Source organism: Triturus cristatus, chromosome 3_2 (assembly GCF_964204655.1).
Source record: "Triturus cristatus chromosome 3_2, aTriCri1.1, whole genome shotgun sequence".
Lineage (NCBI taxonomy): Eukaryota > Metazoa > Chordata > Amphibia > Caudata > Salamandridae > Triturus > Triturus cristatus.
This window is the reverse complement of record NC_140584.1, coordinates 971,111,162-971,135,809: the sequence shown is the minus strand read 5'-3', so window position 1 is coordinate 971,135,809 and position 24,648 is coordinate 971,111,162. Positions and strand designations below refer to the sequence as shown.

Genomic DNA, 24,648 nt, shown 5'->3' with positions numbered 1-24,648 from the left:
GGGAGGAGAAATAGCGGTTCTTTACTGCAGCTCGTTTTCAGCAGTTCTTACACCTGCCTCGTCAGCCGAGTACGAAGCCCTCCTGGTCAATATTGAACTTAATAAAACTCAGTCCTTCAACGAACTTCTGATTTACCACCAGCCGGGACCTACAACCCCTTTTATTCATGCTATGGAATCATTTCTGGAATCTTCCTTGTTTTAAATCAGATTTTACTCTTTTAGGCGGTTTTAATCTCAATCTGGAGAACCAGTTGTACCCAGATACAGGACTTTTAGTTGATACCATGTCGTATTTTGGTTTTGCTCAGTTAGTAGTTGGTCCTACGCACCTAGCTGGGCATACACTCGATGGAGTGTTCACTTACAACTCTACATTTACTAGCCCCACTACACTTCCCTTAACTTGGTCAAACCACAGGGCAGTATTCTGAGAAATCAAGCTTCTCTGTAACCCCTCCTCTGCCCAAAGCGTCTGTAAATATTTTGTCTTTGCATGCCTGACACCAGGTCCATGCTCCTGAACTAAACTCTCCTCTCGCTGGTTCCCAGCATAAAGAAACTAATGACATCGACCTAATGTCGCTAAATTTCTCAGGTTGGTTGAATTCAGCGGTTAATAAATTATCCCCTGCAATAGCCAAAACAGTCAGGAGAAGTAAGCTGAAAAATCTGCTTTCCTTACTACGCATTCAGCCAGTAATTCGACTAAGGCATTGTTTCAAGCTGTCACCAAACTCTCCACTCCAGCTATCCGAAATTCAGTAGCAAGTATCAGGCCATCCGTAATTGTTTGGCGAATTTTTTTCAACAAAAGGTGGGGGCAGTCTTTAATAGATTCTCCTCTAGTGTTGTTACTTGCCAGAACAGCAATGAGGTTAGGTCTGTGATTTTTGATAGGATCGTGGTTACCGAATTCACTCCCCTCTTTGAGGATCAAGTCAAACTGGCTATTTCCAAGACCAAGTCAGGATCTTCATCGGACCCTTGTCCTCCAAAGATCTTTCATTTAGTTCCTGAATCAGTGACCTGGCTAAGATCTTCCATGCTATGTTTAGTTGGGGTGTGTTTCCAAAACAGTGGAAGGCATCTATTGTCCATCCACTGCTGAAGAAAACCATCCTAAAGTAGTAGGATCCGAACAGTTATCGGCTTATCTCTAGGCTTCCCTTTCCGGTGAAGCTGGTGGAGAAAGCCATGAACACGCATATGGCCAGATTTTTGGAAAATAACTGTTTGCTTGATGATACTCAGTTTGGCTTCTGAGGTGGTCACAGCACTGAGTCCACGCTAATTGTGGTCACGAAGGAAATTAGGGCCTCCGTGGATAAGGATGGTAATGCTGCCCTTATCTTGCTCAACCTATCCGCAGCATTTGACACAGTCAATTACGACCCATAATCTGCTAAGTATTGTGATTAGCTTAAAGAAAGCTCTTTGTTTGCCATGACTGCTGCTCAGCTCATCCACTATTCCTCCATTGTGCGTGGATTGTATGGTGGTAGGGTGGTGAAGGCAAATCTGGATTTTTCCGAGATTCAGATCCCTGGGCTATGAGCTCATTATAGAGCATCCACGTCGGCGGCCATCTTGCATCTTTTCCTGCCTTCTACATTTATGGATTTGCCCCTATGAGATATTGTTCTCTGCATTGAGCTGTTTTACGTGAATCACCAATTAATTGTATATTTAGATATTTCCATATCCGTGTGTACTTGTAGCATGTATATGGGTGTTGGCTTCAGGAAGGACACTTTTATTCTTGACAAACTCTCATCCCAGGTTGATACTGTGATTAAACATCCAAAGTATACTTTTTGTAACTTTATTGTAAATTGCACTATTTCAGAGTTGTGTATCTGTGCAGCCCTTCCACTTGCCTTTCAGCAGGTTATTGTGTGATTTAAAATGTAAGTCACAAAATCTCTGTCAAATAAATAAGGTCTGCAATCAATGGTACATAAAGGCATCATGAACAACTTTGTTTTAAAAACGACTCTTTTTGTGTAAAAGGTTGTGCGGTACCCATGTGCTATTGTGCGTAGGCATGAACTCTGCCATTTCGTCTGGTCATTTATTTGTGTTTATATAGCACCCAATCTGTCATTGGTTTCCACCACAGCACCTTGTAGTGGTCTGGCCTGTTACTCTCCAAATGTTTGCCTTGCAGCGCTAAATTTCAATTTGTTTGATGAAGAGGTGCAGTCAGTAGTGTGTTAGTTAGAGATGGCCAAGTTTATAACAATTGCTTACCTCTGTGATATACCTCGCTGTGTGTGTAGTGAAGTAAGCACGGGTGTGACCAAGTGCTCATTAGTGCAAAACATGATGGAAAGTACGTTATCCATGCCTAAGGGTCTGTATGAATAAGAAGTGTATGCTGATGGTGGCGCTGCTGGAGAACAGGCTTCGAAAAGGTTCCGTTGAAGGACTCACTGGGTCTGTCACACAGAAGGGGACATTTTTAGCTGTTCTTCCCTTGCGTAGATTTTTCCAGGCATTCACAACTCTTATTTTGTCTAGGTCAAGATTCGAAAAAACTGCTTAACAAAGGTGCATGCCTGTACTGACCTGCATATTGCCACCTTGCTTATCAAAGGGTTTTGTGGTGGTGCTGAGGGTCATTAGACGAAGGAGGGTAAAACGTAGCCGCTTGTTCATGTCTGCTGCTCTTCTCTCGGCATACATTATTCTCCACTTAGAAAATATTCTATATTCCTAACTGGATTTTGACTTTGTACATTTGAAGGATGTTGGGTAATAGAAAACTTACAGTATTCTTCTGGAGAGCGAGTTCCAGAGGCTACACAATTGTAGGTATTCTGAAATAAACCCCCTTGAGAATTTTTGTTTCCATGAAGTCTATTAGCAAGGTCATTTTCACGCAGAAAATGTTTCTACTGTATGTGTATGAGTAAATGAACGACTAGGTTGTAGTGCCTACGATTTTCACCGTCTGCTTCTAGCTTAGCTTCTACATAGACCCTCTGAAACGGGACATTCTGAGAGTTGTCCAACACCAATCCGGGAATCACATGTCCTGTTTATTTTAATGTCACATACATAATTGAATCAAATAAATTAAACAGAAAAGTAAAGCTTAACATGTTTATTCGTCTAAACGTTTCTACAAGTTGAGCACAGAACATAAGTTCCTAATACAGGCGTTTACTGTATTATCATGCCACTTCCTTTCTTTTATACTGACAAAAGAAAAACAAAGTTCCATTCTGTAGAAAGTACAAAATACAGGGCCAAATGTTGTGCACATAGAATCCATGTCCAATAGAAGAGCATAGAAAAGGGAACTGACGCGCTGGACTCAGGATGCGTAAGGTGCTGCATCACCCCCTTCAAACTTGAATGTTTAGCTGGAGAATGCACAATATAAGGGCCCATCACTCGATTTTTTTTCTACTTTAAGCATTTGTCACAAATGTCTTCTGCCGTTAGCTCGCTACCGTTTGTTGGCCATACTAAAATTGTCCCAACACCACTGAGTTTATCTACTCTGTCCTTGTGCTGACCATGTTCATGAATAATCCATTTAAATTGTAGCTATCTGCCCTTTGAGAAATCTTGAGACACTGATGGGAGATTGTTGCGTCAGACATGACAAGGTTGATACCAGTTTCATGCTTAACGACAAGTAGAATAAAGGAAAATAGGTAAAAAGACATTCTTTGTGGGTAGAAGAAAATACACACTGTATTCATAATTGGGGAGCAATGTGCAGACATGTAAGAGTGAGTGACTTAATGAAGGGTGGGACTCTGTGCTCTAACATGGCCATGGTAGACAACAGGAGAACATGTTAGTGAAACTGCGCATACTCCAAGCTGAAAGATTCCTCCTACTTGTCTAACTGATGGAGCATCGTTTCCTCATGTCTGTTTTACCACTTGTAAAAAGGTCCCAGCCTGCGATCTGCTGTGCCCTGTGTGTCACTGCTCGAGGCATGCAGTGTGTTTTACAACTGATCAGTTGCAAGTGTGAAGCGACCTGAACTAGTAACTGGCACAGAGTATGTAGTAAAACCGAAACTACGGTACTGTCACGCACACCTTGTCGCACGCGTTCTCTGTCTTTGAATGTGTTCTGATTGGTCGATATACGTAAACTGATGCACGAGCTATCTATTAATATTAATAGGTATGCAAATGTTTGCTTTCCCAAACACTTGATCTGTCGTGTACCTCCCTTGAGCCCCGAGCGCGGAAGACAAAAGATGCTGAGAGCAGGTTGATCTCTGCTGCAAGAGGTTACTTAATACATTCCCCGAGTCAGCAAGTGGAGGGCATTTCTTCGACACTCCTCCTCTGACGCACTAGCACAGTCCGCCGGGAGGGCTGGAATCTGCCCCCACAGTTCTGCTTACACCAAGCAGCGCCGGGTTTGTGGCGCTGTTTAGAAATCTCTCTCACTCTTGCGACCTCCTGAAAAGCTTCTGTGATGGTATCGCTCACGGAAGTGGGTAAGCGGATCCTTGCCTCCTTTTTCACTGTGACAGCAGTTCACTTCCGGTGTGGGCACGTGCTCTGCAGGCGAGGCACCAGCCAGGTTAAACTGCTTGGCAATGCTTGTATTGTAAGTTGCAGGAAAGCAATCTTGTTGTCAGTAAACCCTTTTGTATGGAAATATGCAAACAACTTGATCCAAGAATGATGGTCTGTGAGAGCCTGTCCACTGCTGGGCACTCCCAGGACCTGTGCTCCCTTTCTTGGGTGCTGCTGCCAGGTCAGACACTTTATATTCTGCTCTGGTAATGCTTCCTACGAATCCTATTCTTCAGTTGTGTCCTCTTGAAGCAGGTGGCACAGGGACGCCACTGCATTGAAGGTGCCAGAACCAGATAAAGGATACATACTTCTAGTTTCATAGCTGAGCAGAGCTGTTTTGCTTTAAACCCTTTCCTGGCTCCACCATACAAGGCGCCTGTAACTTTTTAATCCTCTTTATATTTACTATTGAGTCAATGAAAGTAGGGCCTTGAAGGGCTCCAGGTTCATTCAGCCATTGGTAGGAAAAGTTCACTCCGTCAACTAGTATGTGCCACCACTCTTAGTTCGCCATCTCCCTTCGGCTTCTGTCATAAGCAATTTAAGGTTATTGCCTGCATTTCAGGATGTCACTGGCACATCGAGGGTGTCATGGGATAGCAAAAGGCTAGCTTAATTGGGGACAGTTGGGCCTGTTACACCCCTTGGCCTACATGACTCCTTTAGTGTTTAAACCGTTGCTAGCGCCAATACTGTATTGACTATTCTTTTTTCACTTTCCGATCCACATAAATCTTCACATGTAGTTCAATTGTACCAATTCACACATCTTGTAAAGCGCTCTGATGCCCTCGGGTCTAGCCAGCGCTATATAAAACTTAAATATATATAGATATAGATATATATAGATATATATATCGTCATGTGATCAAGGCTCTTCTGAGCCAAAACGCGTCAGACCGAATAAACACCAATGAAGAAAACTGCAGCACGATTCTGTGGTCTGTCTCCGTCTGTGGTACGAATGCCGAGGAGTAACAGATTGATTGTGTGTATGTACGTATATATATATATATTCACTGAAAAAACCATAGGTTTCACACATGTTATAGTTAGCGGAAATTTTACTGATAAAAAACCAGTGAAATTGCCCCGTTATAGTTAGTGCTGGCAACTATAACTCACGCGACCGCAATCCTCTGCAGATGCTAATACTGTATTTAGACACTTATTTGCCCATGTCTTCTTCCATAAATTTTTAGCTATACATATATTACAAATATTTTTTTTTCATAAAGACACATATGTCATCAGCAGAAGATTGCGGTCGCGTGAGTTATAGTTGCCAGCACTAACTATAACGGGGCAATTTCACTGGTTTTTTATCAGTAAAATTTCCGCTAACTATAACATGTGTGAAACCTATGGTTTTTTCAGTGAATTTGCAAGGTTTTTTAAATGCTAATTCCTAACTAGAACGTGTGTGAAACCTATGGTTTTTTCAGTGAATTTGTACGGTTTTTTAAATGCTAAGTTACTTTACGCCATTCGAGGCGTGCGCGCCCACTTAACGCAGTTCGTTCCGTGCACGGTTTTTATCAACTTTAATAAGCCCTGTACATTTGGTGGCCTTCGGCCACCAAAAGCACAGGGGGTGGGGTCAATGTGGATAGTGTTTTTTTTATTTCGATTTTATAATTTCATGTTGCCAAAATTTAGTTTTTTTTACCTATTAATAAGCCCTGTACATTTGGTGGCCTACGGCCACCAAAAGCACAGGGGGTGGGGTAAGTGTGGATAGTGTTTTTTTTATTTTTTATTTTTTTACCGTACGCTTACGGTAAGCGTACGGTAAGCGTACTCGGCGAAATTGCCGAAAAAAAAATAAAACCGTTTTTGCTCTTGGGGGATGTTTGGGGACTCCCTCAACATGACTATGTGGGAGGGAGTTGTCAAAACAGCCCCGTAACATGTTTTTGGCCATCTTGTTTGATAAACAACACTCAGTGCGAGAGACAAAATGGCGGCCGCCGCTTCCTGGTTTCGGCCGATTCGAATGTTTACTAAGATCTAAGAGCCAATCAGAATCGCGCTCGCGCACGCCACCGTACGCTTACGGTAAGCGTACGGTAAGCGTACCGTAAGCGGGCTCAGATATATATATTGATTTAAAGGCTATTTTCTCAGAATCTACTGAACAGATTTACACCAAACCTACAAAAGGCACTTCCTTGACCTAGGGACTACCTCTCTGCCAAATTTCTAGTAATTCTGTTCAGCCGTTCGGGCTGTAGCTCGTTCTAAAGGTCCTATGGAAAAATGCATGGGAAAAACGCGTTTTGGGACCCCCCTTTTATCTCAGCCCCCGCTTGACGAATCCCCCCGAGACTTTCAGGGTAGGGTAGGAGCGGAGCGTAGCGCCCCACCTATTTTGAGAAATTCGCGAGGATTCATCGACCGGCACCAAAGTTATTCAAAATAGAATGTTGAGGTTTTCCTATGGAAAAGGGGTCCTAACTATAACTACCTACTGGCAACCGCCAGTAGGTAAAAAATATATATATATATATATATATATATAGATATAGATATATAGATATATAGATATATAGATATAGATATATAGATATATAGATATATAGATATATAGATATATAGATATATAGATATATAGATATATATATATATATATATATATATATATATATATATATATAGTTCCTGCACTAATGATCGCACCCCAAGCCCCCCTCTTCCTCCGGACACTTAATTATTTCAAACTGCTGGGACCTGTGCCCTCCTTGATTTAAAACCGGATCCCACCTTTCACTAAGGGGTGCTACAGACCCTAATGGACGCAAGGAGAATGGCTCCCAGTTCCCGTCTTTGGTAGTAAAACAGCCACAAATGGTGAGCATTGGTGCCATCGCGACACTGGCGCCTCTGACACTACTCCTGCTGCCCTAACGGTAGGACCATGAACCCTGGACCAAGGCTGTGCTTTGACGCTCTACCTGTACCTTGTCTTGTGCTTTTTTGGGGGCCCTTCCCACAAAGGAGCCAGAAAGCCCCTTTGCAGTTGAGCTGCTTCTTTTACTTAGCACTGTTTTTGTAAAATGGCAACGTGATGTCCTTGATTCATTTAATGTTTAGATTATTTTACATTACTCATTTTATATCAATGATCAGATGCAGCGCAGAGAAGAACAACACTGATTTAACACAATTCAGAATCTTCTTTCTGTCTGTGGACCCTACATCCGTGATTCCTGAAAGTTGGCTGTTAAGTGGAATTGGCGAATAAACCCAGAGTGATTCAGATAGAATGTATATTACAATAAAACGATTTACTTTCAGGAATGATGGATTTGAATTTAAATGTCTGTAGGTCATAAATGAGCGCGCCCGCTCGGCCTGTTACGGGGTTTGTCAGTGTTTATTACAAACTTGTGCATTGACATTTTAACTTGGAAGCATCCAGCAAACATTTCTTCCCTGAACTTTAGAGCCAAACCGATGTCTTCAAAATGCCAAGGCTGGTTTTCCAATACGTGCTCTGAACTCAAGAGTGATTATTTTCAGCTTGATTGAGCTTTTAATTAACAAGCCACATGCATGCAAATGGAAATTCAAAGTGCAGTGCTGCAATAATGTATTCTGATCATAGCAGTGTTATTTCTTTAATTTTAAGTCAGACCAATTGCTCCCAGATTTGTGATCATATGAAAAAATGGATGCGAACCTGCTTCTGTCACGGTCGCGTTACAGGTGCTGTTTCATCTCGGAATACTTTTCCGTTTTCTCACCCAGTGCGGCCTCTTCCATCAAACCCAGTAGCAGTTTGCATTTTGACAATACGTGTCGTGTTTTGAGTTTGCTTCAGTTGATTCTGAAAACCCCTGTCTCTTCTGTTTGTGGAAGAGTCCTATGCTCCGCGCATGCCCACGCATCCCTCTAGAGCAGAGCTCTTCAAACATTTTGATGCCGAGACCCCCTTGTCAAACTTTTTTAGGTGCAAGGACCCCCTTTTGACCAAATTTTCTAGAACCTGGTACTCCTTATCATTGACCACTATCGACACCCATAAAACCCCCAAATCCCGCAGCAAATAATTTTTAAGGTGGGGAAATCATATAAAACCGTGTTTAGCAAACCAAAGGTCAGTGAGCGTGGGGGTGTAGCTAAAAACAAAGGGCCTCACTTTTGAGGAATTAGCGTGAGGCAGTGCCGCAAGTCTTCTTGCGGCGCTGCCTTATGCCAATGTGAAAGGGCAGGAATGCACCGTATTTATGAAATACAGTGCAGTCCTGTCCTTTCCCCTTGCGTTGGCACATACATTGCTGCCTAGCACCAACATGGGCAGGATTGTTTTTGTACAGGAAGGGACACCTTCCTTCACAAAAACAATCCCAAGAGATGTGTTCCTTAATCTGTGAGCTGTAGAATGCAGCACACATGGGAAGAGGCAAAAACGAGAAATAAAAAAATTTCTCCTCGTTACACCTCAATTGTGGAGGTGGCAGTTTTTGGAGCTGCCCCAGGTTTACGTGATTTTGTAAATATGGGGCAGCATCAAAATCCATGGGTGTTGCGTGGGAACCCCCCGCAAAGCCCAAGGAACACCTCCTTGACGCAGAATAAGGCAATGCAGTGAATTGCGCTGCTATGTCTTACTCCATATCTTTGAGGCCATGCAAAGACATGTAGGGTGGCTTTGCACCACCTCATAAGTATGGTTGACACGCTTGTGCCACCGTAGCGTCAACAAAGTGATGCTCTGGTGATTCAAGCCTCTCATAAATAAGCACCAAAATATTCTGGATGTTTTTCGGGCATCTACGTATAAAATAATGAGCAGTGTAAATGAAAAATAAATGTTAAAAGTTGTTATTCAGTGGGAAATGCACCGTAGTACATTTTGAAACCTCTATTAATGCACTGCAGAGGTCTGTGTGTAACCAGAGAGCTACAGAATGAAATCTTGATTGGTGCAGTGGGGAATAGTGATGTGTATTTTTAGTGCAACGAGGTCCCCAGCCTGTGACAGAAAGCACTGTGGATATGTAAGTCATTATTTTATACATGCATTACAGACCGTGTTAGATAGAATGCTGCAAAACGTGCAAATAGTTTTACCATAAAATGGTGCTTCCAAAATGTAGATTTAAGTAATACCAGAACTTATGTAATGCAATTTCTTTTTTTTACATAAGTCCTTCAACACCTCTTTAGGGGTACTAAGGGCTGTGTAAATGCAGTTAAAATTAAAAGCAGGCACTTCCCAGACCAATTAACTCTTTGCACTTCAACTCCAAAACACAACTTTACCATCACAAACCTTGGAGTTATTTGATCAATTAAGGCCAGAACTGCTCCCAAGCATCCTTTACACTTGCAGATTAACCGAGAGGCACAGTTGCATTTCATTAAGGCAAGCAGCTGATCATTATCTAAATTAGCTATCCCAGGACAGCTGTCTTTTTCCAAAAGAAAAGCAAACCTTTTAGATTGCATGGACAAGTGAAGCTGGGAAATTCATGACCCCCTTTCCAGAACTCCACTCCCCCGCGGGGTCGCGCCCCACAGATTGAAGAGCTCTGCTCTGGAGCAAACTGCTGTGCGCATGCGCAGTAAGAGGGGTTGAATTTCATCATTAGAGAAAGAAGGCCAGGCAGGAGTATGGGTTCTTGTGAGGTAATCAAAGCCCTAAATACCCTTTCGCGAGTGCTGCGTGGAGCTTATCCTGTTGACCCTACACAAGTGGTGCGGTAATAATGCAGATTTTTTCACCCATTACGTTACTTCTCAAAGCCCCGGGAATTGGCGCCACATATCTGAGCTGAGGCGCTTTTCAGAATCATATTCTTCTGCTCCAAAGACTGTTACTTCGCCTGGTCGAGTCCCATTGACACTATGTGGGCGCTGAGGATTCAAACGTGGTTTGCAATGTGGGGTTCATATAGTCTCTACCGAGCTGCTGCCTGGTTGGACAGTAGTGTGGTGCACACTTATTCCCTGAGTTGCACCCTGTAGTAGCGCTTAGCTCTTCTTACGGGGGACTCTGTGAGCCTGGTAAGGTATGTACACCGCCGAGATTCTCTCTCCCTTTGTAGGTGAGTGTAAGTCAGTAAGGATGAGAAAGGCAATGCTCGCCTCCCCTGGAGCTCAGACAAGATTCCTCATGCCCACTTCACCCGCCAGTTACAGGTGCCACCTGGCCTAGCCACCTCTGCCTCTCAGTTAGCCATCCATGTCGCTGAGAGACTCCTCTGATACCAGAGCAGAACTGGACACTGGAGCATATTCCTACTAAAACTTCCATTGCAGACATTGGGTGGACAGGATCTTACACCAGTTATTCAGATGATTTTCAGATACATTTCCAGGCATCTGGCCCTTTAGAGGTCACATGAAGGTACTCGTAGACCTTTTCACGTCCAAGTGCCCCTTTTCCCCTCATTTTCTCCGGGAAGGTGGACCCAATGTCCGACAGTTCTGCTAATCTGGCCTTGTTTTACAAGCAGCAGTTTGACTTTGGGTGGAATTTGCCTGCTCCCCTTTACTGGGGAGCAATTCACTACAGAATCATTCTGCATATTTTAAGTCTGGGTTCTTCAAAGTGAGTCTTGAATACCAGATCCTTGCCAGATTTCTGATATAACTACATTTATCTAAATGGGGAATAGTCTAAAAATCTGTCATGCATAGAGCAAAGGTGGTTGCTCCAGTGTCCTCCGGACCGGCTCTTCCCAAAGTCCTGATGGGTGCGCCTTCTGAGTCTCGAGGGCCAGTCTTATTCAAGCACTAGCCTTATCTCTAATGGTGTTGTACTGCCCATTCCTGTCCACTTCTGCACATGCCTGCAGGACCATCAAGGATGGATGAGGCTCCAGTTGTCACAGGCTTCTTCACAACAGGAGCTCTCTGTTGTAAAATTCAGGCACAGATGCAGAGGCTTGTAATGAGTGCTTATAGAGACCTTTTTTTCGCACCAAGCAGTACTGTTGACCGCAGCCAAAGGCCTGTGATGTTTTTCGTATTGAGACACCGACACCACCACCAGATAATGTGGCATCTACCTGGTGGTGGCAGCCTTTGCTCTGTTACTAAAGCGAGTACTTCTCATTGAGCTCAAGGTGCTTATTGAGGCTCAGTATAACTGGAAGAAGGCGGCACAGTCAACACAAAGGAGAACAAATATCAGGGCACAGACATACAGCACCATCTTGGTCTCTGAGATCACGCTAGTTCAAGGGGGTGGCAGCTTCTTCCTCCCTCGTGGGCAAGGAAGTAAAATGGCTGTAGTCCTGATAAAGCTACAGACAACACTATTTTAGGAGCTGCACCGTTACACCTCCCTGCTCCCAGACTATGCCCAGGAGTGGACGTTTATGCATAACTTTAGCCAAGAATAGAATGTTGAGTGTGCCATTACAGGGCATAGTTGTACAAATGCCATCTCTGGGACAGACCTCAACCACCCCAATGTGAAGCTTCTCTTAGTGCTTATTTTGGTGCTTTGTAGGAACTCTTCATTAGGGTTAGTTGGTATTTATACAGAGTACTGCATACACAAGAAATTTATGTTTTTAGCAGGTTCTTAAGTGTAAGGCGGATTTATTCAGAAATTACTTACTTTGCACACAATGAGGTTGGTAAATTAGAGCATAGGTAGACTTATTCCCCTTAAAAAAAAAACGTATTTCCATTATACTGCTCTACTCCATGTTCTAAAGTAGTAGGCAGTGCCCGCCCTATACCTCCCCACCCTACCACCACCCCCTGGGCACTTTTGTATCAACCTGGTCAAACAAGGGCTTGTCCTGTGCAGGTGCATATGGGTGAAGAGTGGAGTCCTAAAGACCTCTCCCGTTCCTGCCACAAATGTGTTGACTGTCTTTAACCTGAATAAGGAAATATTCCTCTCATTCTCTGGATGGAAATGCCACCGTCGCAGAGGAAACGCTGCGGAACAAGTCACGCAGCGTTACGTTTTACTAGCATAGAAGCAGGCAGGCTCTCTAGAACAGCCATTCATAGCCTTTTTTCGCAGTGATGCTAGCTGAGTTGCCTTTAAGGTCGCCAATTCATCCTGCAGGGCCCCCCACTGTACAAATCCCCCCCTTTCATGTCCAGGCAACTTCCGTGGCATTTTTCAGGCATGTGCCTGTCCCAGATATGGCGGCTGCTGCCTGGGCTACCCTCGCCTCACTCTTGAGGCTTCCTTCCCAAGTAATGAACAGGTGGTTCTACAGAATCCGTTACCATAGTCCTTTGCTACTTAAACGCTGCTTCTCCTCCGTCTTTGTTCTCTAATTTAGAGAATTTACTGTCCGGTTCAGGGGGGCTGTTAGAGTGGATACAATTACCTACGGAGATTCCATTACTAATGGGCCCTCTCTTCTTCCAAACTATCAGTAGCGTTCGTCAACCACTGAGCCATAAAAAAAGGACACATTTTCCACTTCCTATCTTTTTTTTTCTGAACTATAAAAGCAGTTTCATCTACTGTCCCTAGGTGGCGCCAGTATCCCCAGGTTCAAAAGAAGAGAGCCCACACATAAAGACTAACGCAGACACAATAAAGACAATTCATTCCTTTTGGGAGTGACGCTCCACAGTAGGAACAGTTTTTTTATTTTTTTATTATACAACTCACGTATGTCTTATTTTTTAAATGCGCTCTGGGGTGTTTCTGGGCGCGTCACCCGCAGCTCTGTTACAGTCATTCATAAAACCAGACCTGTTGAGAATTGTGTTGTAGTTATACCTAAACTGTTTGTTATAAGGGTTTCCGGAAATACCACGTAGCTTCGTGGATAGTAAAGGCTCTGAATTGCATGGACAAATGGTACAAATTCAGTAGTTATGAAGACCATGTTTCTACATTTTCTTTTACATGCCAGTGGTGCAAAAGCAAAACTAAATTTGATGCAATATATGTACGTACTAAAGGGCTGTTTGAGAGTGACTTTATTCCTTATTTGTATGCTGACAGGCAACTCCCGTATTTTTATTTGTGTGAATTTTCGTCTAAAAGTTCTAAGTGAAAAATCGGGATATTGGTTTAAGAATAACTTCAATAATTGTGACCTTTTCTCTTAGAAGCATTGGCATGTCCATTCATGCTTGCGTTACCAGTTTTTGCAGGTAATAGAACAACACAAGAGATTAAGTATCTTGCCTACGATCTTATCTGCACTGTACAAATGCTTAGAACAAATCTAAGATAATAAAATGTGGTCAAGTCGAGAACTCCGGATTAGATCTCTGGTCTCCTTGTCCTTACTTGAGCCACCAGGCAATATTTAATCATAAGGTACTTTTGTGGTGTCCTAGTGACAGGGGCAGACAGTGAAAGAAATTGGCTGTAAATGGTCCTCGTAAGAAGAGTTTATGCTATATATCTCCAGTTTCTTCAATTTGGACCGTGTGTGTAAGTGGCATTTCCCTCTGCCCATGTAGCACCGGTGTCCCTAATTTAATTGTGCTTAAATTAATCTAATGAAATGCCACCAAAAAGGTTTGAAAACAGACCTTCAGAGTCGAGTCGCTCCATATTTATTCCCCACTCCCCGGCCATCGTTTTGCAAGCCTGATCCATGGATATTTCTTTTCTAAATTCTCACGTCGCTTCAAGCACTGTATAAGTAGCAAGGCTAGGACTTGCAAACGGTATCATACCGGGTAAGATGGCCTTCCCTTTCCCCGTCATGCTTTTCTGCTGTAACTTAATGTGTGTACAAATAAAAAGACTTGTATTAAATGTTTCTCCTATAAAACGCAGCAGCAAGTGTAACTGTATTAATTAATTCTTGGATTTATAAAATGTGGCTTATCACCCATGAGGGTATCCAGGGCTGTCCATAGGCACAGGGAGATTAAGTGATTTGCCTAGAATCACTGGAAGGTGAGACGACACCAAGGTGCAAACCCTGATCCCCAGTACCCAAGTCTGCAGCTCTGGGTGCTGTGCCATATCCTCTGAATGAATTGGGAATAGAGGCACATATCTTATTCACAACATAAACTCCATTGGCTGGCAAATTGGCTTTCCCTGGTTACCCTTGCTTGCTAGAGAAAGCATATTGCAGTGCAATATCCTTGAGCAGGCATGACCCTTTGAAGCCTGGGTGTACAAAATAGGAGTGGGAGGGCAGACCCATTGCAGATTTCAAGACTACAGGAACGAGTTCTGTTTAGAATCACTGTATGTAAATGTATCCTTTGTGGATATCCTGAAAGACTGGCATGGATCCAGTCCTTCTGGACTTGGGTGGGACACCACTTCTGAACAGCAACCTTCTCTTCACTCTGTTTCTCTCTCAACAATGGTGAAGGACTCAGTTCCACTAGCACCTTAGATCTTAAATGCGATTCCTCAAACACATTCATACAACACAAAATCTTGAATTGTGAACAGCGAATATCATACTGGGTGTAAACTCACTTGCCACCCACTAGCAGCTACACCACCACTCACTTGTGTAATCAACAAATTAAACATGTAGCACCCTCCATGCTGTACCAAAGTGATCACAAAAAATTACGAAATTGTAACTACTCCATTCTAAGTTTGTGCTATGGTAAAACTTCCAACCATTAAATTTGTTAGGAAACAGTCATGCATCGCCTAAGGTGAACCTTAAGTTTTTTCTTTTTTTATCAATATTGTAAACTAACATGACATTCTATGACTAAACATGTTTGGACATGAAGAACTGAGATGAATTTCACAATTAAAAGTATATATATTCTTGCAAATGGAAAGAAAACAAGATTTTGCAACCATTAACAATATATTTTCATTAGTAACCTGTTGCCTTCATAGGGTTCACTGTTAATTGTCCCAACCTCAGCCCATTCTAATAGCTGTGAGAACCAAGTCCTTGCAGGTACCAAATTTGTCATATCTGTGTGAAGAAAATATATTCTTCACCAAATATGAAAATGCTAACATTTAGGATAAAAGAAATAGCAATACTTTGACCAGTAGAATATTGAAGGCAACATGTTGATGGGCACTCTTTGAGGATGGTGTGTTGCTGATTGGAATACTGACAGTTGGTTGGTTTCGCACCAGAATCCTTGTTGCGTTTGGTTGAGCTGTGACTGGTAGTGTTGTTGGCTTCCCACTTGCGATATTCAAAGTGATTACGGTAGACAATTGCTTTCCTACATGAGAACTCAAGTCTATGATAACTGAGTCTTTGATAAGGTCTGGCTCTGTTGCGACTGCCACATACACATTACTTTCTACAGCAGAACCATCTTCATCAAGTACAGAACTTACCGTGCCGGTAAAAAATGTGCTTGCTTTGCTTGGAATGGTGTCTTGAAATTGATCGTAAAATTCAGTTGCTTTAGTAGTTTTCTCTGCCAGAGAACGATATTGTGTAGCTCCTCGTGCAGGTTCCCCAGTAACAAGGTTGTGCGTCCCTTTAGGTCCTAGCGTTGTTGGTGATAATGTGATGTTCCACCTTAAAAGGGTTTGGTTCGGGCACGGGTACCAGTCCACAGCTACTGTGGTTTCCATTGCCCATTTCAGCAAATAGGTGATATTTTGCTTTGTGTAGCAAGACCAGGGGTTGTGGTGAAGAGTCATCAATTGAAGCCGAGGTAGATGGTCAAAAGATCCATTTGGAATGTGAGTGAACCTGTTACTGTGTAGATATAGGCTTGTGAGGAAAGGCAACCTCGTGAGTGTGTTCGGCAGGATTTGTGTGAGAAAGTTGCTTGATAGGTCTACAGTCTCGATGTTGTAGGGCAGGTTTGTCGGGACTGTCCAGAGTTTGTTGCTGCTGAGATTGAGAGATCTGAGGCTACTCAAAGTGTTGTTTATCAGAACCGCTCTCTCAAGACGATTTTTAGAAATATCCAGCAGTCTAAGATTCCACTGGTGGGCTGTGTCCTGTTTGTGGAGCATTCGAATGAGATTGTTTGCAGCGTGCAGTTCCCAGAGAGATCTGGGCAGGTGGGAAGGAATGCTGCTAAGGAAGTTGTGTGAGACATCAAGTGTTCTCAGATTGGTGAATCGAGTCAGCTGCTGGTCCAGATTGAAGAAGAGGTTATGTGACAGGTTCAAGTAGGTAATGTTATCTTGAAGCCCTTGTGGCAGCCTGCTCAAGTTCCTGTCCGAGCAGTCCGCATGCCTGCTGCCGGCAAAGCAGGAACAATCCACGGGACAGAGGCCCAGAACATTGGAACTTGAGACCAGAACCATCAGCAGCAGACTGAGAGAGGGTTTCAACTTCCGGCGTTCCATGGTTTCCTGAAAACAAATCGTGTAGAACATGAAGTGAAATAGGTGTAACATTTGTGAACAGCTAGGACCTCAATAAAATGGTCTTTATAATTTCGATTCGGACAGGTGAAAGAGTTTCTGTTCTAATGTACGTTATGACCTGCGTGGAATGGTTTTTGTTTTGTGCACATTTTGCAGGGAATAAACCTGGCGGAATCTGCATGGTAAAGGAACTGCATGCGGGACTCCGTGCAGAAGCATGGACTCTCGTGGTTATTCCTCATTCCTCAGAGGAAACCTTGTAACTGTGGTAATCCCACACCTTGAAATCACCTTTCTAAAAAGTTTCGATCATCCTAGGTTTGCGATTGCTTAAACTGTGTGCCTGCGCTATGTGAATGCAGATTTTAGTCAAATTTGGTTCTGTTTTTTTAGTTGTTAATAAAATGTAAAGAATTCAAAACTGAGATTGTATTCGCTTGGTAGAAAAGAAATCAAATAAGGCGATCATTTAATTACCCACGACCACCATGCACCTCCTGCTCCTAGCCGCCCGGGGGAAGGGGGAGTAGGGTCTAAGTTGACTGAGCTCTGTTCCTTGACGCTGCGGTACAAGCGCTTATTCGCCCCACATATGGTAGCAAGCTCTGTATAAATGGTGCAATACAATACCGTGCATTATTGACCCTCTCCGAGACCTTTTAATCGTCGGGCTCACGGGAGCAGATAAATTAAGTGGAGTTGAACTCAAACCCTTTCATCACTCAGCTGGTTTGCATGCGAGCCAAGAAGAAGTTCGTTGCTCTTAATGGCGAGTGGCCAGTTTAATACCTTCAAGTTCATGAATTTTCACACCCAGGCAAGTGAATGGCACAGTTAAACAGTTGCACAACTGTGTAATTTCCTTAAATAAATGACTGCATGTTTCTATTTTAAAAACTGCACCAGCCCCTTACTTGAAACTTGTACTAAAAGCCACGGCTGTGTCACCCCAGGACAAGAGATGTAAACCCACGCGCTTATAAAACGTGTGCCGTGGCCAGGAAGGAGCCCGCCGTGAAGGGACCTCACGGTAAGCTGGACATGAACCCACACCTTGCGGGGCGGTCAGTGCGCCCTCACACTCGCTGACGCCGAGCTGAAGCCAGTGCGCAGTGGCCAGGAGGACATGAACCTACTCACCGGGCGTGCTCCTTGTCGGGCGCTCAGCGCATCCCCTCCGTGGACGGTCCTCCGAGCCTTTGACTCTCGGCGCGGTGCAGCCGCCCCTGCCCCTCTCTCTCCCTAGCCTTCTTCCGGTCCCCTCCGCTGCATTGTGGTGCCAGCAGCCGGAGGACTGCAGAGGTGTCACTCGTGCTGACTCAAATATATTAGGAGGACTGCGCACTCGACATAATGCTGTATTCTTTCTCTGATTGCGAGCCTGCGCTCTCATTGGCCAGGGAGAAGCCTGTGCATTTATTTACGTGGTTCAATTCCACCCACTGCCTGCTTTTATGTCTGTGCTCCATTGCCGGCTGGCATTCTTTTCACCCTTTTTTTGTCTCATGTCTCCTCACGAAATGCTCAAGGTTTTCGGACACAGGATTAAGATAGGAGCAGCCAGTGTATCATGTAAACCAAACATGGCCTGTTGATATCTCCATTCCCAGTAGATGAAGGAAAACACACCCAGGCAGGTTATCCTTGTATGCCTGCCCTTGAGATCTCGAAGAAACAATTGAAGCACGTTAACCGCAGTAATCCTATTTTTAAGACAAAGGAAACTTTGTATTTCACTCAGTGTGCAGTTAATGTGTCCAACTTAGACCTACACATGGAATCTTGCTGTGTGCAATGAACATACTTCTGAATAGATAGGTTTCTTTCTGTTAAATATTTGAGCAAGAGGCAATCTTTTCGGTGTAGATTTTGTCTTCTCATTATCTGTGTGACCCTTTGCATGCTGGTGAAATTGAAAGAATATACCACAGGCGCGAAATCTTTTCATCCTGACTGCTACTTCTTGTTTCAGGAATCTGCTCTCGCCTGACAAAAATAAACATATCTCCCAGTTTTTCCCCATAGGATCACATAAATGCAGCACCTCTACCCCTTATGGTCACCCTTGTGATGAAATTATTTCTGACATGGACATGATCATTTCTTGGTAAGGGTTTTTTCTCTCACCCACAGTCGTTCTTTCATGTCCTGTTGTTCAGGCACAGATTAGGTTTGCGGAATTGTTTTCACTTTACATACTTTAATAGTTTAATTCCCTTAATATCAATCAATCCGGATTTAGAAAGCACGGCTAATTGCTCAATAGGGTATCCAGTCGTTTGCAGGTCCCGGCGGTTTAGTCAAACAGCCAGGTCTTGAGGACCAGTCGGAATTCCTGAAGTAAGGTGATGGGCTGTAGGTGCGTGGAGAGGCTTTTCCATGTCTTTGTTACGATGTGGGAGAAAGAGCGTCCTCCAATTCTGCTTCGGTAAATGCGTGGAGCATGGGCAAGTGAAAGGGAGGCGGAGCATAGTCTTAACGGTTGGTGAAAGTTCAGGCTGTGGTTAATGTATGCAGGTTCTTGGTTGTATAGAGCCTTGTGTGCATGGGTCAGCAGCCTAAATTGGCATCTCCTCTGTACGTGGCGCTAGTGGAGTTGCCTGAGGTGAGGTATGATGTGGGTTCGTCTGGGATGGATGAGGATGAGTCTGGCTGCGGCTTTCTGCATGGTCTGAACTCACTATAAGAGGTGTGTGTGTGATGATTCCTAAGTAGAGGGTGGTGCCGTAGTCCAGTCGGCTGGTGATGAGGGCCTGTGTCACGGAGTGTCTCATGTGTAGGGGTAGCCACTTGAAGATTTTACATAGCTTACACAAAGTGAGGTATTAGTTGGAGGAGACTGTGTTGATCTGTGATTTCATAGTAAGCTTGTTGTCAAAGATGATTCCAAGGTTTTTTGCGTGGTCCGAGAGAGTGGGTACGGGTTCTAGGTTTGATGGCCACCAGGAGTCATTCCATGTGTTGCTGCGGTTGCCAAAGATCTGTATTTCAGTCTTGTCTGTGGTCAGCTGCAGGCAGTTGTTCTTCATCCAGTTGGTGACATTTGTTATGCATCTGTGGAAGTTCGTTTTGGTGGTGATGGGGTCGTTGGTGAGAGAGGATTTGTTAGCGTTGGAAATTATGTTGAGACCATTGGATCTGACGATGTTGGCCAGTTGGGTCTTATATGCGTTGAAAAGCATGGGGCTGAGGGATGAGCCCTGGGAAAACCATAGGTGATCTCCTTGGGTTCAGAGGGGAAAGGTGGGAGGTGGATTTTTCGAGTAGTGGTCTGACTTCTGCATGTTTCTAGGCATCAGGGAATGTTGCAGTGGTGATAAAGGTGTTGAGTAGGAGGTGGTAAGTTCTTGGCTGATACTTTGGTTTCCGAGGTTGACATTGTGGTGCAGGCATGGGTCTGTGGGAGCACCCGAGTGGATGCAATTCATGGTGGAGGTGGTGTGCTAGGTAGAGAGGATGTTCCAGGTGGTCAGTGTGTGGTTCATGTCGGTTATGGTGGTGACGTATCTGACATGGGAGTCTGTAGGTGTGGGTTGGAGTTCAAAGTTTCTGTATATGGATGCAATCTTGTTGTGGAAGAAGTGGGTGAGATTGTCGCACAGCTCCTGCTAGGCTATGATGCTGTTTTCACTGGTAGTCCGGTTGGAGAACTCCTTAACAATAATGAAAAGTTCCTTGGTGGTGTTGGTTTTGATGCGTGCGGTACGAGTTGATTTCTTTGTTGCCCTCAGCACGCGGTGGTAGAGATTGAGGGAAGTCTTGAAGGCTGTCCTGTCAGAGTTGTCCTTGCTGGTGCGCTATCTCCTCTCTGTTTGCTATCCCGTTTCACTGTTAGGGGGTGTACCAGCTAGCCTTTTTGTAGGATTTCTCTGGCGGCTGCTCTTGATGAGTAAGATGTTGTTTGCACAATTGGTGATCCAGGCATTGAAGTTTTTTTGCTCCCTGTTCCAGTTTGATGGTGGTAGCAGGGTTGGAGGTGTTGAGGGCGTTAACTCAGTTGGTCTTTGAGATTTTGTTTCACCTCTGGTGAGGGGTGTTGGTCATCTTGGGGGTGGTGTTGCAGGGGCTGGAGATGCTGAAGTAAACGATGTAGAGATCGGTCCTTGTGAGTTCTGTGACATGGCTGTATTTGATGGGGTTGCTGGAGGTGAAAATTGGGTCCAGCGTGTGTCTTGTGGTGTGTGAAGGGTCATGGACGACCTGGGTCAATCCGAGGCTGGCCATACTGTTGAGTAGGTGTGCAGTGTTTATCTGAAAGAAACACATAGTGATAGATTCCTTACCTTTGAATTACCTGCAGGCCTCAGACTGGATCCGGAAAGTTTTCGTCAGCAGTACCCCAGCGCATCGGAAGGTGGGATCGTGCGGTTGCCGATACGTCGCGACAGCTACATAGACGCCACCCTCGCGCGCTGACGTCAGTTGTTTCTTTTTCCGCGCCAGCAAGCGCAGATCCAGAGAGAGTGGTCCCCCAGTCACTTTTTGACTGAGTTTTTCAAGGTTTTTTGTCTCTTCTTTTCGAGTCGATCGACTCCTGGTGCTGTAGGGATGCTCGGTTTCAAGTCCTGCAGGAACTGTCATCGTATGATGTCGGTGACGGACCTGCGCCGCGTGTGTCTCTACTGCCTGGGGCTCGACCACAACCCTAAGTCGTGCCCCGACTGCCGGGCCATGGCACCGAAGACTTTGTGGGAGCGGTCCCGAAACTTGCTTGAAGTCCGAAAGTCGGCTCCCCGCCGCTCAAGGTCCCGGCCCCGTGGGAGTCTTCGCACTCGGGGTCCGGTAAGACGAAGCATCCCAAGAAGTCGAAGATGCGTCATCGCTCACTGACTTACCCTCGCCCGTTGCGTGACGTGGCTGAGGGTGGTGCCTCCCCGCGGTTCCGGCGGAGCCTACGGTGTCGCCGTCGGGCTACCCGCCCTTCCCGGGTCTGTCGGCAGCTCTGGCCCAGCTGCAGGAATTTCTGGCAGCCATGGCCTGCCTCTTTGGCCCGTCGGGCCCTGCCGGCTCACCTTTGGGCCCTGCGGGCCCATTTGGAGGTCCTCACCCTTTACTGTCGCCGGCTCCGGCATCGCTGTCTGCTTCAGCCCCGACGCCACAGGGCCCCCAAGGATCCAGGCCTGGATCCCGGTCGATGCCGGTTGACCTCATGATACCTCCAAAAACGTTGACCCCAGCAGCACCACCTCCGACGTCGTCTCCTGTCTCAGCCCCGATGTGGACACAGAGCCAGTACGGTGTCTCTCGCCACCGATTCTGCCGCTGATAGATTTCTATCTCTATGTCCAACCTCCTTATTTTAGGCCTGTTCATCAGCCTTTGGAGGAAGGGAAGGACTGGGAGGGGTCTGAGGACCCTCTCGCAGCTCAGTGCGGGATTGACCCGGGCTGGTCTTCACACCTCTCCTGACATTGGCATGCTAACACCTCCTACCGTGGCTACAGAGGAGGGTGCTAGTTATGCAATGGTGTTGCATAGGGCGGCCGAGGCTCTACACCTCCAACTCCCTACAGTGGCCGTCAGGACTAACCTCCTGACAGAAGTGCTTCAGCCGGCGGCTACCTCTGCGGAGCCACTGCTGCCTTTTAATGATGCACTTTCTGGTGTTCTTTTCGGCACCTTGTCCAGGCCCAACACAGGGGCTCCTGCGGATAGGAATGTGGCCAGACTCCATCGCCCGGTCGTTATTCCCACTCTGTGTGGGATACAGTGGCGCAAGTGCTGCCTCAGTGTCCGGAGGAGGCCAGGACAGTGCTCTCTCAGGCTATTGCTGAAGGGAGAGATGCAGCCAAGTTCACAATTCGATGTGGCAGAGCGATTTCCACAACAGTGGCGCTCCGTCGCCACGCCTGGCTGAGGACTACTGGCTTCTCGGGGGATGTCCAGAACACTTTCTTGGACATGCCCTTTGATGGCATTCACCTTTTTTGCATCAAGGCGGATATTGCGTTGGAGCGTTTTAAGGACTCGCGGGCTACGGCCATGTCCTTGGGCCTTTCGGCCACTCGCCCTCCTCTGCCTTTCGCCCCTTTCGTGGCCACGGAACGGGCGTCCGACACGTTCGCTTCAGAGCCACAGGCCTGCGCAGCAACAGTCCCAGCGTGGCCGAGGACGTGGGGCCCGCCGAGGTGGGTCAGGGGGCCAGCGGGTCAGCGGGTGGGTCAGTCCACCTCCATCCCGGCCACCACTGCCTTCAAAACCTTCCTCGTCCGTTTTTTCAGGCCCATCAAACGCCAGTGGGCGGAAGGATTCGCCATCACCTCCCCCATTAGTGCACCATCACTACGGACAGGTGGGTTTTACAAATATATGGCTACTCCATCCCCATCAAGACTACCCCTCCAGCCATGCCACCCCAGTACCACCGCATGTCGAGGATCACTTGGCACTTCTTAAACAGGAAGTTGTGGCCCTCTTGGCCAAGGTGGCCATCGAGCACGTTCCTGCGCCAGCAGTAGGTCGTGGTTGTTATTCCCACTACTTTCTGGTGCCCAAGAAGGACAAGGGCCTGCGTCCTATCTTAGACCTCTGGAACGTCAATCGCTTCCTCCAGAAGGATAAGGTCAAGATGTTAACTCTGGTTCCGTTCTGGTCTGCCCTCCACCCTGGAGACTGGATGGTAGCGTTGGAACTGCAGGACGCATTTTTTCATATTCCCCTCCTGCCGGCTCACCGGTGTTACCTGCGGTTTACGGTAGGTCACGAGCACTTTCAGTTTACCGTTCTCCCCTTTGGTGTTCACGAAAGTGATGGCGGTGGTTGCAGCTCATCTGCGCAGATCAGGGGTTCCAGTCTTCCCTTTCTCGACGACTAGCTGTTGAAGACAGGATCGCCCCAGACAGTCATCTCCTACTCCAGACTACAGCCGACCTCCTGCATTTGCAGGGGTTCTCCATCAATGTGCAGACGTCGCACCTGATTCCCTCTCAGAAGCTCCTCTTCATCGTAGCGGTTCTGGATACAACACTCTTTTGGGTCTATCCTCTCGAACAGCGAGTCCAGGATATTCAGGCTCTGATTCCGATCTTTCGGCCTCTATCCTGGGTTTTGGTCAATCTGGCCCTGAGGCTGCTGGGCCTCATGGCCTCCTGCATCCTGCTGGTTGATCATGCCAGATGGCATATGCGGGCTCTGCAGTGGGACCTGAAGTTCCAGTGGGCACAGCATATGGGGAACCTGTCCGAGTCTGTCCAGATCTCGGAGGGCACTGCAAGACAGTTGCAATGGGGCTCACAAACCGGCATTGATCAATGGCAGTTCCTTCTCCCTTCCCCAACCGTAGCACACTGTGGTGAAGGATGCGTCCATTCTGGGATGGGGCAGTCACATGAGAGAGGCGTAGATCAAAGGCGTCTGATCTCCGGCGGAGTCCTCGCTCCATGTCAACCTTCTGGATCTTCAGGCGATCCGACTTGCACTGAAGGCATTTCTTCCCTGTGTCAAGGGGAGAGTAGTGCAGGTTTTCACAGACAACACCACCGCCATGTGGTACTGCAACAAACAGGGCGGGGTGGGGTCGTGGACCCTATGTCAGGACGCTCTGCGCCTCTGGACATGGCTGGAACATCAGGGCATTTCCCTGGTGGTTCAACACCTGGCAGGTTCACTGAACGCCAGGGCGGACAAACTCAGCCACAGGCGCATGATGGATCACGAATGGCGTCTTCACTCTGATGTGGCTCAAGGTCTCTTTCAACAGAGCCTTGGTTGGATCTATTCGCCATCGAAGAGAACGCGCAATGTCAGCAGTTCTGCGCGTTGGAATTTCCAAGGCGGCACTTGCCCGGCGTGCTTTTTGTCGCGAGTGTAGTTGCAGTCTGTTGTACGCCTTTTAGCCTATACCACTTCTGCCCAGAGTGCTGA

At 46.0% G+C, this 24,648-nt stretch overlaps 2 protein-coding genes across 13 annotated transcripts in view; one reads left to right on the top strand and one right to left on the bottom strand.

Moving 5' to 3' along the window:
- The window catches only part of NF1 (neurofibromin 1), a 1,956,660-nt gene that overhangs the window by 1,239,691 nt on the left and 692,321 nt on the right, over positions 1 to 24,648 (top strand). The gene's annotated exons all lie outside the window — the stretch shown is intronic.
- On the bottom strand, positions 12,987 to 18,182 carry OMG (oligodendrocyte myelin glycoprotein). The gene is made up of 2 exons (XM_085649540.1): positions 17,926 to 18,182; positions 12,987 to 16,770 (listed from the first exon to the last, which is right to left on the bottom strand). Exon 2 carries the CDS (start codon positions 16,762 to 16,764, stop codon positions 15,460 to 15,462), a length of 1,305 nt encoding a protein of 434 aa, XP_085505666.1. The 5' UTR covers positions 16,765 to 16,770; positions 17,926 to 18,182; the 3' UTR covers positions 12,987 to 15,459.

Coding starts and splice junctions, on each gene's coding strand:
- OMG (XM_085649540.1), bottom strand. CDS start 16,764: ATGGAACGCCGGAAGTTGAAACCCTCTCTCAGTCTGCTGCTGATGGTT.